The sequence below is a fragment of the Anabrus simplex genome, chromosome 5 (assembly GCF_040414725.1).
Source record: "Anabrus simplex isolate iqAnaSimp1 chromosome 5, ASM4041472v1, whole genome shotgun sequence".
NCBI lineage: Eukaryota > Metazoa > Arthropoda > Insecta > Orthoptera > Tettigoniidae > Anabrus > Anabrus simplex.
The window spans coordinates 453515507-453527960 of record NC_090269.1 but is presented as its reverse complement, the minus strand read 5'-3'; the positions used below and the strand labels follow the sequence as shown (position 1 = coordinate 453527960).

At 38.8% G+C, this 12454-nt stretch overlaps 1 protein-coding gene across 5 annotated transcripts in view; it reads left to right on the top strand.

Annotated features, from left to right (window-relative positions):
* Nucleotides 1-12190, top strand: part of LOC136875116 (zinc finger protein OZF) — a 198389-nt gene extending 186199 nt beyond the window's left edge. For all 5 annotated transcript variants that reach the window (XM_067148847.2, XM_067148854.2, XM_067148850.2 and 2 more), the window contains 2 exons: nucleotides 3101-3168; nucleotides 11004-12190. In XM_067148847.2, coding sequence (XP_067004948.2) covers nucleotides 3101-3168; nucleotides 11004-11943 — 1008 coding nt within the window. In that variant the 3' untranslated portion in view covers nucleotides 11944-12190. The remainder of the gene's footprint in view (nucleotides 1-3100; nucleotides 3169-11003) is intronic.
* The last annotated feature ends 264 nt before the right edge of the window (nucleotides 12191-12454 follow it).

The following is a 12454-nucleotide window of genomic DNA, read 5'->3' as shown; positions in this document are numbered from 1 at the left end:
ATGCCAATCTGGAGTAGGTCGTGGATTTTCTTTCAAGATGCTGTGACAAGCAATCCTGCCAGGTATAATCTTCACAAACTCTCCTACGAATGTGGTTTGAAAAGTCCGTGCAAAGTCCGAGAGATGGCACCACAGGCATGTATCGAGGTCATGTTTAGTTAGTAGCATCTCTTGAATGAACGCACACCAAGTTTCAGCCATATTGGTCTATTTCCTTGTTTTGTTAAGAATAAAGCCATGTTTTTCAGTGTTGTCTTAGTTAAATGTAACAAAGGCTTTTCAGTCTGTCAAACACACGGCAAATACAATGTAAATTATAGCATTATAAACATACCTGTATGTTAGTATGTATTTTAAAGGTATGTTTATAGTGTTATAATTTACATTGTATTTGCTTTGTGTTTAATAGACTGAAAAGTTGTTGTTACATCTATTTCTTTGTGTTTGGCATTCGTGTGAATCAAGGGAGTGAAGTGATTTTCAAGAAATGAATGAAAAAGAATTTCGTGTGGTGATGAAACATTACTTTATGAAAGGCAAATGCCTGAGGAGACTAAGGAGAAGCTTAATAAACATTATGATGACTCTGCACCTTTGATTAGAACAGTTTGCAAGTGGTTTCAAAATTTTCGGACTGGCCATATGGGCACGAGTGGTGCTGAACGTTCTGGACGGCCTGTGGAGGTTACGAATCCAGAAATCATTGATCAGATCCATGATATGGTGATGGATGACAGAAGAGTTAAGGTGCGTGAGATTGCTAATGCTGTGGCCATCTTGACTGAATGGGTACATAATATTTTGCATAAACATTTGGACATGATAAAGCTACCAGCAAGATGGGTGCCGCGATTGCTCACGCTTGACCAAAAACGGAATCGTATGAAGTGTTGCAAGGTTAGTTTGCAGCTGTTCCAGAAGAATCTGGAGGACTTTAAGCATCGTTTTGTCACTGTGGATGAAACATGAATATATTACTATACTGCTGAGACCAAACAACAATCTAAACAATGGGTTACCAAGGGGGAATCTGCACCAAAAAAAGGCGAAGACCGTTCCTTCGGCCAGAAAGGTTATGGTGACTGTCTTTTGGGATTCGCAAGGGATAATCCTCATCCACTATCTGGGAAAGGGTAAAACTATTACAGGTGAATATTATTCAATGTTATTGGATGTTTGAAAAACCGAGCTGCAAGAAAAATGCCCACGATTGGCCCACAAGAAAGTCCTTTTCCACCACGACAATGTACCAACACACACCTCAGCAGTTGTGGTCACAAAATTAATGGAAATAGGATCCCAACTCATTTCACATGCCCCCTATTCTCCCGACTTGGCTTCCTCGGACTACTATTTGTTCCCCAATTTGAAGAAATGGCTGGCGGGACAAAGATTTTATTCAGACAAGGAGGTGATTGCAAGCACTAATGGATATTTTGCAGACTTGGATAAATCCTATTATTCGGAATTGATCAACAAACTAGAACATCGTTGGATGAAGTGTGTAAGCCTAAAAGGAGACTATGTCAGAAAATAAAAAAGGATTACCCCAAACACGTAAGTACTTATTTTTGCACGGACGTTTGAAGCACCCGCGTAGAGTCCACTCCCTGATGCCATCTGTACCTGGTAACGTCTTACTTGGTCCTGGGCGGATTGTGTTGATTTGACCCCTCTTATTTCCAGCATTTCATATCACATTTGCTACTGTTGGAATAGAACAATTGAAAACTTTCAGTTCTTGGCCTATACCAGACATAATTGCAGTCTAAATGCTGAATTTCAGTACCAAAGTTGCAATGTTGACATCAAAACAATGTATATCATTAGGGAATTGTGACAGCGGAAGAATATTTGCTACTCTCAGAGGAGAGTGACCCATTGCCGCCTTCAGAAACATGAATAAAGAAAGAATGAATAATGGCCGTAGAGTTGTGCTTACATTATCGCAGGGAGAACAATTATAAACAAATGTTATCTCGACCAGAGGACTAAGCGCACGTTCTAACACATTTTATTATGGTAATCAATACAGCGGTCAAAATGACCGCTCCAGCGGTTCTAGGTATATTCTTTACCTACGTCCTAACCAATGTCACAAAATTTATTAAATTTAATACGGTTGATTCTGACCGGTAATCAGGAAAAGTCACTGAAGCTCTTTGCAATACGACAGAAAATGTGGTCAAAATAAGACTTTGAAAATATGTAGCGGTCATTTTGACCACTCTGACGGTTCTAGTGTTAAGAGATAAGTCATTGAAATGCTTTCAAAGACTAAAGGCTGCCTGATGGTAAACAGCATTTACAGCATATAGGAACTGGTGCACCTCTATTTAAGTCAGTTAATATACAGAAATCTGTGTGTAAATATGCACATTTATTATTTGTAGGTATACATGAAATATCTAGTACAGAATGTATTCCAAGGGAGGGAGTGATATCTAATAACATGTAATGAATATGTTGTGAAACCTTGTTTGATGATGGTTTAAGAACATATTTTTAATGTATTTTTGGGCTTTCACCTGTTATGGTGTACATTATTTAATAACAGTAAATTGCCTGAGCTGATGGGACTTCATAGCCATTGTGAAGTGGTACAGCCTTCATTACTGTACACAGTGAACATAAACAATGGTATCTTACCTTCCTGATGTGATAGAAACATAATGTGTAATAAAGTCCACCCCTTCCCGGTTTCCAAAACCTTGTTGAGTTCTGTTACCAATATGTCTATATTTTAGTGTTATTTTAGAAGGTTTTATGGTATATAATTGCTCCACAATTCAAGGCAGGCATTTCTACAAGTGGAGATACATGCTTTCCCTAGCATATCATCACCGTATTCTCCAATATAAGAGACTTGCTGTGGTGTCTCAATGGTGCACTGGCTGTCAGCATTTGGAAAGTTTTGGCAATCCAAATGATGAGGCCACTGCCATGCTCTATATGAGCATAAATATTTGTGTCATTTGCAGGAGATGAAGATAAATTATGTTATTCTGCTAGGAACTTAATATTTAATGTCATGTTTACTTATATATTTTCATTCTAGTTGTTATTTATGTTCTTAATTTACTTTTCGTATTTCTTACAGACTTTTATAGATGTTAAGGATGAACACACAGTTGGTCAGCTGGCCCCTAGTTTCAAAAAAGAACACAAGTAAGTACAGATTCTGCACCCTTAACCTTTCACAATTCAGAATTTGTTGTTTACCTGTTCAGTAGCTCCATCTGTGGATATATTGCACAGTGTTGGCCTCTGTATTCCAACACCACAGTTTCAGGTTTGATTCAGGCATGTTAGAAAAATCTAGTGGTGCACGAATTGTCACCCTGCAAAATTAAGATATTTCAGATGTAGTATCCATTCAACAGAATATTTTCTCTGCTAGTCATCAGTGTGATCAGTATGTTGATTTTGGATAGCAGGTCACCACTCTGTAGCTGAGCCAGTACAATAATTATTAATATTATCCCATTTATTTTCTCCATATTGTTTTAGGTGTTCTTGGCGTCTTGTAGACCATGACCGTGTTGTTGGCCATTCTTGCAACTTGATGTGTCCAGAGCATCATCTGGGACCGATGACCTTCGATGTTAGGCCCCTTAAAACACCAAGCATCATCATCATCGTCGTCATCAGTCTATCATATACCTACAGTTAGACACAAGATTAACTCTTCTTTCATGTCTCTGTACATCTCATCTGCATATTCTTCCATCAAAACTCATTTTCCACCATTGGTTGCATTACTTTCCCAATATTTCCTTTCTGTGATATCCTTGTTTTTAGAGTCATATTTCATTGCTAGTCATATTTTATAGCCATAGAATACAGTGGCTCATATGGTGGCATTGCAGATATTTGTCATTGTGTTGTGGAATTCAGAAAATTTTTAGTTTGTGTTGGATGGAAGGATAACTTCAAAAGCCTCTCTTATATTTCAATGTCTCTGATTAATGGTAATTAGTTGACCAAGTTCTGATGTACTCAGATTGCTTTCCAGCTTGAAATGTATTCTGACAATTGAAAATCTGACTATCTCTTTCAGGGGTTTCAACCCTTAATCTTGGCATCTACTGGCTGAAACTCCAGCACTGGCTGTTGTGTTACATTCTTTCTTCTGCATTTTTTGTATTCTTATGCACTTCTATCACCTGATTAAAAACACAGCTCCTTCCTGTTTGGTGACATTCAATAGGTTTTCTGAATGGTAAATACCTATTGCCTCTGATATTTAATGGGTTCCTCCAGCTCTTTCACAGTCTTTGTTCTCACATTTGGTACGAAAGGAAGAGCTGATTTTTCCACTTCCTGGTGATCACATTCCAAATTGAAATTCAGAATACTACTCACAATATATATCACAATACCTCAACAACTCTTAAACCTCTCGTAAGTAAGAGGTAAGAAACCTTTTCCAGAAATTCATCTGCTCAGGGATAAAAATAAAGGAGTAAAAACTGACAGAATGATTCAGAGCAACAGGTGGGGCTGCTATATAGTAATTATTTTGTGCCACTTAGTAATGATAAGTTCTTTGGCCTCGACTTCCTCAGTGTTGATGTAGGTAGATAGTATATTTTGGGATAGAAATCTTGGCAACTCTGTCTCTTGTCTACGTGTGTTAGGTGGAAGCGAAGTATTCTAATGTTTGATTTTGCCAAAATGTTGGTTTCCATTATTTAAATATTCATGGGTGTGGTAATGGTTTCTCATTATGTGTTGGCTAACAGGGTGGAAGTTGTCTTTCCTGCTACCGAGCTCGATAGCTGCAGTCGCTTAAGTGCGGCCAGTATCAAGTATTCGGGAGATAGTAGGTTCGAACCCCACTGTCGGCAGCCCTGAAAATGGTTTTCCGTGGTTTCCCATTTTCACACCAGGCAAATGCTGGGGCTGTACCTTAATTAAGGCCACGGCCGCTTCCTTCCCACTCCTAGCCCTTTCCTGTCCCATCGTCGCAGTAAGACCTATCTGTCTCGGTGCGACGTAAAACAACTAGCAAAAAAAAAAAAAGTCTTTCCTGCTTGCTTTCTTATTTAACATACAACACTGGCAAGCATTGTAGTAAACTCTGTATCCTAGGTTCAAGCCATATTCTAGGCCAATGTCAGAGCATGGCTAGCCACTTGCTCAATCCAGCTTGTGATCTCATAGCGGGTTATGAGGTTTTTCTTATGAGTGCCATTACCTCCTGTGACGAACGGATAATTCTGATAGTACTATTTTATTTTCGTCAACACTTTCCTCTCTGAAAAACATAACATTATCTATGTTTATGTAATATCATATATTGATGATGTTTGTTTGTTTAAAGGAGCCTAACAGCTAGGTCATTGGCCCATGTCATATATTGAGAACTACTGTAATGATCCTCACACTCACAGTTCTTGGTTACTTGTGATATTAAAATCTCTCCTTGCCCTTTGAAGTACATGGAGCTTCCTGCGAACAGGGGATTTTTTTGGAGCTGTAGAGTTTACATTCTAAATTTTCAAACTTCTGCAAACTAGAACTAATGAATTTACTCTAAAAGGGAAATCAGAAATATTGTTACATAAAGAAGAATTTATATATTTTATTGTAGGTACGCTCTCTTTTCTGCTATAGCTCATCACAACAAAATCTCCAGAAAAATTATTGTTTCAATTCCTTCACGAGTAACATAAAACATTACTAAATTCCATTCGTAACTGATTAATGCAAGTCAAATTGTAGGCTAATTACATGTACAGGTTATAATTGAAATGCAGTAAGTCTGTTAAACAGGTGGCAGAATGTGGTATTCTAAGAAAACATCTTCAGAACTTTCACACTTGTCTGAATTAGTGTAGGAGAAATTAAAATGCAAAAGTTTGGTGAATGATTTTGAGAAGCCAGTTGCTTCCATACTCATTATTACAGAGGTTATTTCCCCATATCACCCTCCTCTCCAAGGCTGTGGTATGTTCTAGGCAAATTAATGCTGAGGTCAGTGCTATGTTACCTGCAGAAAGGTTCAGTGCATTCAGTTTAGAAGCAGTTCAGAGTCTGATTGTTGGCACGGTCTAGCAGACCAACAAAGGGAATAACTATTAGCTCTTCTTTCTTCATACAGAGCCAACAGAGGCATTGCTTTTGGGATAACAATTCCACTTGAAACATACAGGCAGAAAAATAACTAATGGGATGTTGTCATTCTCTTTAAATTGAATCCACTGGATGGGGATAGGAGTAGCCATTTTGTACACCTCTTGTAAATCAAGAACTTGCTTAAGGGGGTGCCATCGAGCCATATCATAGAGTTTTCTCCCTCCGTTTATTCCTCTGTACAGCGATGAAGTCCTTTTTCTCTCATTTCATCCCTTAACTGTCTGCATAGCCAGGAAATTTATCTTCTGTTCAGCTGTGAAGGGGAAGCATTTGCCTCAAGGATTGACCTACAACAAAGCTGAGCTGTATTATGTTCTGTCCAGGCACCAGCTCTTGCGGGGCCTTGTTTACAAGTCTCCTACTTAGATCCCTTAATAAACAGTTTCCATTTTACTGAAAAGCACAGTTACTGATACATTTGGCAGGCCAACAGTATTTGAGGGGAGTGTGATATCGACTTCCGATGTGATGACAGTTACCAATGTATAATTATTACAAATGTGTTTGGTATAATGACATATAAGAATTACTTTTGTACATACCTAGATGCAGGATAAGGTAGTTACATCCAGAGTAAGTGGAGTGAGAATGTTTTGTCACCATCTTCTCCCCTAACATTCACTAATGCCTGCCCTAGGCAGTGCACTGTAGCCATCAGACTACTTCAGCTTGGATACAAACACGGTGAAACTTTAAAATAGCAGGCATCTGAAACCATGAGGTGTACGACATATTTATAGTGAAGCAAGATGAGAAAGAGGAAGGGCACTACGGCTTTCCTGAGAATGATTTCCAAATTAAAGTCATTCACGAAAAAAGACTTTTGTTACGATCCTTCAAACACTTTCAGACACTGGAGTATTACATACTTATTTCGAGGGAGGGGCCATTCACATCAACATATTATGTTGTCACCTGAGAAAGCCGTTCTGGACTTGATCGATGATGATCCCTGGAGGAATGGCATTGACCCTGAAGAGGGTGTGTCTCACCGAGGGAGCACCATGTTCAACACCTCCGAGCTGCAGGTCTTCTCTGTAGGCTATGATTTTGTCATTGGTTCTTGAGAAGCAACAACCAGATTTTCTCACAAGAATTTTACCTGCTGTTAAATCATGTTTCAGTTGTAATGGAATACTAAATATCTACAACACCCATATTTTCAGTGAAGAAAACCCCTGTAATGTTGTTCGCAGTCACTTTCACGGTAGTTTCTCATTGAATGTATGGATGAATCATCGGGGACAAAATCATTGGTCCTTTTGTTTTCCCAGTACGTTTGACAGGGCAACAGTATTTGAAGTTCCTAATTCAAATGTTGTGGATGTTCTATATAACATTGCTCTACACATAAGAAGAGATGTCTGGTTCCTGCATGTAAGTACAACTGCACACATTTCTCCACCATGCGGGAGTACTTAGGCATGCAGCTGTTGTCCTGACATTTCATACGTGATATCAGTTCGGCATGTAATAGGATAGAAGCTTGTATATTTGCATTGTGTTCACTTTCATTTGCCTGTATAGTGACTTCATCCTCAACCATCACCAGCTGAAGATTCATCTTGGAACTTCACTTCTTCATTCTCTCTGAAGTTAGTTAGGGAAAGCAGACTTTGTCTTATGATCCAGTGGAATAATTTTGGGAATGTGTTGGATTCTAAGTGTGTCCTAACCTTTAGCGGCTAATCAAATGAACACTATAATTTCTTAAAGCAGGTGTTGTTTGCCAGACAAACAAAGGGTTTCATCCTGATACATATTTAAAGTAAGCCATTTTAAGGTTCTCATTCTGAAACCCTTAAATTGTAGGGTAATAATAGGATCCTCTCCAACTCAAAATATACTTGATGCACACCAATAAGATGAATAATTTTTCCATTAAATATTGCACAGAATACTGAATTCTCATTCCTAAATTACCTCTTTCTGGTTTAAAGTTACTTATAATAAATAGTCTATATTAAACACCTATTTAGCATAGTATAATATATATATGAACTATGTGCTGACTTTCAACCTGTGACTGCTTCAATCCATAGTGTTCGTCATTCCTTTTTTTTTCTTGTTGGGAATGATTAAACAGCAATGTCTGGTGTGTTTTAAGAGTATTAATGCATTGAAAAATGCAACAATTCATGTTAGCCTATTGCTGGTGCGACTCACAGTCGATCAAGTCATAGGGCTTGTTATAGTGAATGAATTCCATAACATTGCTAGGCTCCTCCTTCATTTTAGTTGTAGAATTGTGCGAAGGCTTGTGTATCTGCTTGATAAAAGATTGTGTTTGCTAAAATCCTCTCTGATGTTCACCAGTCGTCTGGTCTTACTGGCTCTCTACTTTGTCTTTTTGAATCCCGGAGATTTCCTTATAGCCTTCTGGCAGCAGTGATATATCCCAGTCATTACTAACATCTCGTTGGTCACCTTTCCTAAGTAATGAGTATATAACTGATGTTTTCTAGTCATCAGGTATCCTGCCGGTTTCCCAGCATTCGACCACGATGTGGTTTCTGGTCTTGTTGATTGCATATCCACCCACTTTCGGAGTGTCCACAATTATGCCATCTTCTCTGGGCACCTTCTAGTTCTTGAGGGGTTTGGTGGTGGTAATGACTTGATGCACGAGGGCAAATCTAAAAGTAAATTACACTAGCTCACCGAGAGGCTAAGGTCAATGGCGCGTCTACTAGATGTTCTCTCCAATTTGGACGTGCGCGCAACAGTCAGATTTATACAGGCTAGATGGCTTAATTGCTTGCACATACATCATGAAATCACTGCTGTATATGGCAAGTATGCAATTTCTCACCCAGGTATTGTAAAGTGGTGTAAGCAGTTTGACGCTGGATGCATGGATCTCACAGATGAATATCGCGAAGGCAGGCCCATATTTTACTGTACTGGCCCATATTATCCTGAACTGTTACAAAAGATGACCGTGTGGATGGGTTCAATAGAGACAATCAGCACGTAACACTGCAGGAAATTTCCATCATGCTGAATATTTCATATGGCTGTGTGTTCTCTGTTGTTCACCTGCATCTTGGATGTCATAAACTGTGTCAAAGATACCCTCCACAGAATACCATTGCAAAAATGCCAGTGACAATTGAAAACATCCCTTGTGAACATCAGTGAGTAGATATGGGACCAATCTTTGACACAATTTATGACATCCAAGATGCAGGTGAGCAACAGAGAACACACAGCCATATGAAATATTCAGCATGCTGGCAATTTCCTGCAGTGTTAAGTGCCAATTGTCTCTATTGAACCCATCCCTATGGTCATCTTTTGTAACAGTACAGGATAATATAGGGCAGTACAGTACCATATGGGCCTGCCTTTGCGATATTCATCTGTGAGATCCATGCATCCAGCGTCAAATTGCTTACACCACTTTACAATACCTGGGTGAGAAATTGCGTACTCGCCATATACAGCAGTGATTTCAAGATGTATGTACATGCAATTGAGCCACTTAGCCTGCATAAATCTGATCGTTGCACGCACGTCCAAATTTGAGTGAACATCTAGTAGATGTGCCATTGACCTTAGCCTCTCGGTGAGCTAGTGTAATTTACTTTTTGATTAGCCCTCATGCATCAAGTCATTACCACCACCAAACCCCTCAAGAACTAGAAGGTGCCCAGAGAAGATAGCATTATTGTGGACGCTCTGAAATTCGGTAGATATGCAATCAACAAGACCAGAAACCACATCATGGTCAAGAAGGAAAATGGTTAGATTCTGATTTCCAGGCTTTATGGATTCTCGCATTCATGTTGCTTCCTGTTTTGTTTCACACTGTTTGCAATGTAGTCTATCTGAAATAAACCAGAATTGAGGATCAGAGACTCCCAGGTGGTATGGTGTCTCAGCTTTGTAGGAAGCACTGTGGTCATGAATATATCTTCTATGACCATTACAGTCCTTTTAAATGCCTACTGTTATTGTTGGACAGTTATGTATTGTGGAAGGTCCTTCGTTCTCTCTCCACTTGGGCATGGTGATGGGGAGTCATGCTGTTTATGTCCTCAGGCTTTTGGGTTTTCTGAGGGTTTTTCTGATTGTCATTGCTGGGAGGTGTAAATTCATTCACAAGGGAGTATTCTTTGTTTCAGCATCTGAAGTATGGTACTAAGAGACATTTTCTGGGAGATATGAATGAGGTGATGAAATTTGTCAAATTCCATGTTTGGCTGTTGGAAAGATACTTTAACCTTATTTGTCCTTAGGTGCTGGTTTCCATTTAATCATTATGACTCAGAAGTCATATCATCAGTAAATCTCGTTTCTTGAACTTCAATAAATGGAATTTTATGTTCATGCATGACAACAGTAAGATGATTGGCCTTATCAGCCTTAAAATATAGTTAAAAAATTGTCCAGATGTTTGTGATATATTTATGTTTCGTGTTGATGATTTAGGAGAACTCATGACTTTCCATGCTATGAGTTCAGGCTCCCAGCAATTTGAGGTCCCAATTACACCACCATCATTGACGGGAGATTGAATATTCCCTAAGGTAGTCACTTTGCATTGATGTTTTGCTAGAGGTGAAGGCTAATGTTGCTAGGTTTTTGCCACTCTAAATCTTATTCAAGGGCATTTGTCAATTCAGTGGAGCAGTCATGTGCCCAATGTTACGTTGTTTTCTAGATTCTGTCTTCAGCCACACCTCTTACTCACTGTACAGTATATGGCAGTACATTTCCCCAAGAAGTTCATTATAACGCATGTCTTGTCTTACTATGGATAATCTAATATTTTAGTACTTATATTCACTTTTCTTCTGGAATCTGTATTGGTTCTTGTTTTATTTCTCATATAAGGTAACAAATTTGGTATATTTCAGTGAGGAGAATGTTACGGGATGTCAGTTGGATACATGTGATAATGGAAGTGAGCTGATATGCAACTTCTCACCTGATACTCAGGAACTGTCTGACCATGAAAAGCAGGAGTCTAAAGTAGAACAGTCTGAACAGCAGTTACATTCTTGTGATGAATGTGGTAAAATATGTTCCTGCAAGGTAAATGCTAGAAAACGCACATCAAATAAGTCTCATGTAAGGCCACACTGCTGCAATATTTGTGGTAGGACCTTTTCTGCCAACTATAGTCTTACCAGACATATGCTTTTTCATACTGGAATTCGGCAGCACTGTTGTAATATATGTGGTAAAGCCTTTGCTGATAAATCTAGTCTTAGGAAACATGTGCTAATACACCCAGGACTACGGCCATTTGAATGTGATATTTGTGGAGAATCCTTTTCTCGCAAGTCTGGTATGGAGTCGCATATGCTTGTTCACACTGGAATACGTAAGCACCGCTGTAATGTTTGTGGTAAAAGATTTTTCTTCGAGGACCATCTTCTTAAGCACAAATCCATTCATTCTGCTGAAAGGCTACATTCGTGTAATATATGTACTAAAGCCTTCCATACGACGTATAGTCTCAGACGGCATCTACGGTTTCATACTGACGTTGCACAACACGCCTGTAACGTATGTAGGAAGGTCTTCTCGAATAAAATTGAACTTAAGACTCATCTGTTAAATCATTCTGCTAAGGGAACACTCTGCTGTCATTTATGTGCTAAGTCATTCTCTAACAGGTCTAGCCTTAATAGACACCTGCTAACTCATACTGGCGTTCGGCCGCATTGTTGTAGGGAATGTGGTAGTACGTTTTCCCAGAAGTCCAATTTTAAAAGGCACATGATAACTCACTTAAGGCCCGATGACCTACATGTTAGACCCCTTGATATTACTCGACTGATAAATAAATAAATAAATAGACAAACATACAATTTCTCATCCATGATTTCTTACATGAGGATACAATCCACTATTTTACAACTATCGAACAGGACCTTACAATTACCAAAAGAGTGAGTAGAGGGAAATTAATGAATGTACTAAAAAGCATGTATATTTATTTAGATCAATGCTATAACATGAACCTTAATCTGAACGACTTAGCTGAAATAAAATATTCCTTGTAGCAGATTTTGTCCAACTTGTAACAATCACTAAATTTAAATCAAAATAAAATTCTTAAAAATCTTAAAATAACACAAAAGCTCTCACTATTCCATTAAAGGCAACTCCCTCTGTATCCACCCCTGCTAACCAGCCACAGCCAACAGCACATAAGCTTAACGCTCCGCCCATCTCCTCTCTCGCACCACACCCCCTTCCAAAATTCCTCACAGATACAATACAAGAAATGCAAGTGTCACACGTTCTGACGCTGTAAAGGCAACTAGTTCGCACCACAAAAATCGAGAGGGTAAGTAAA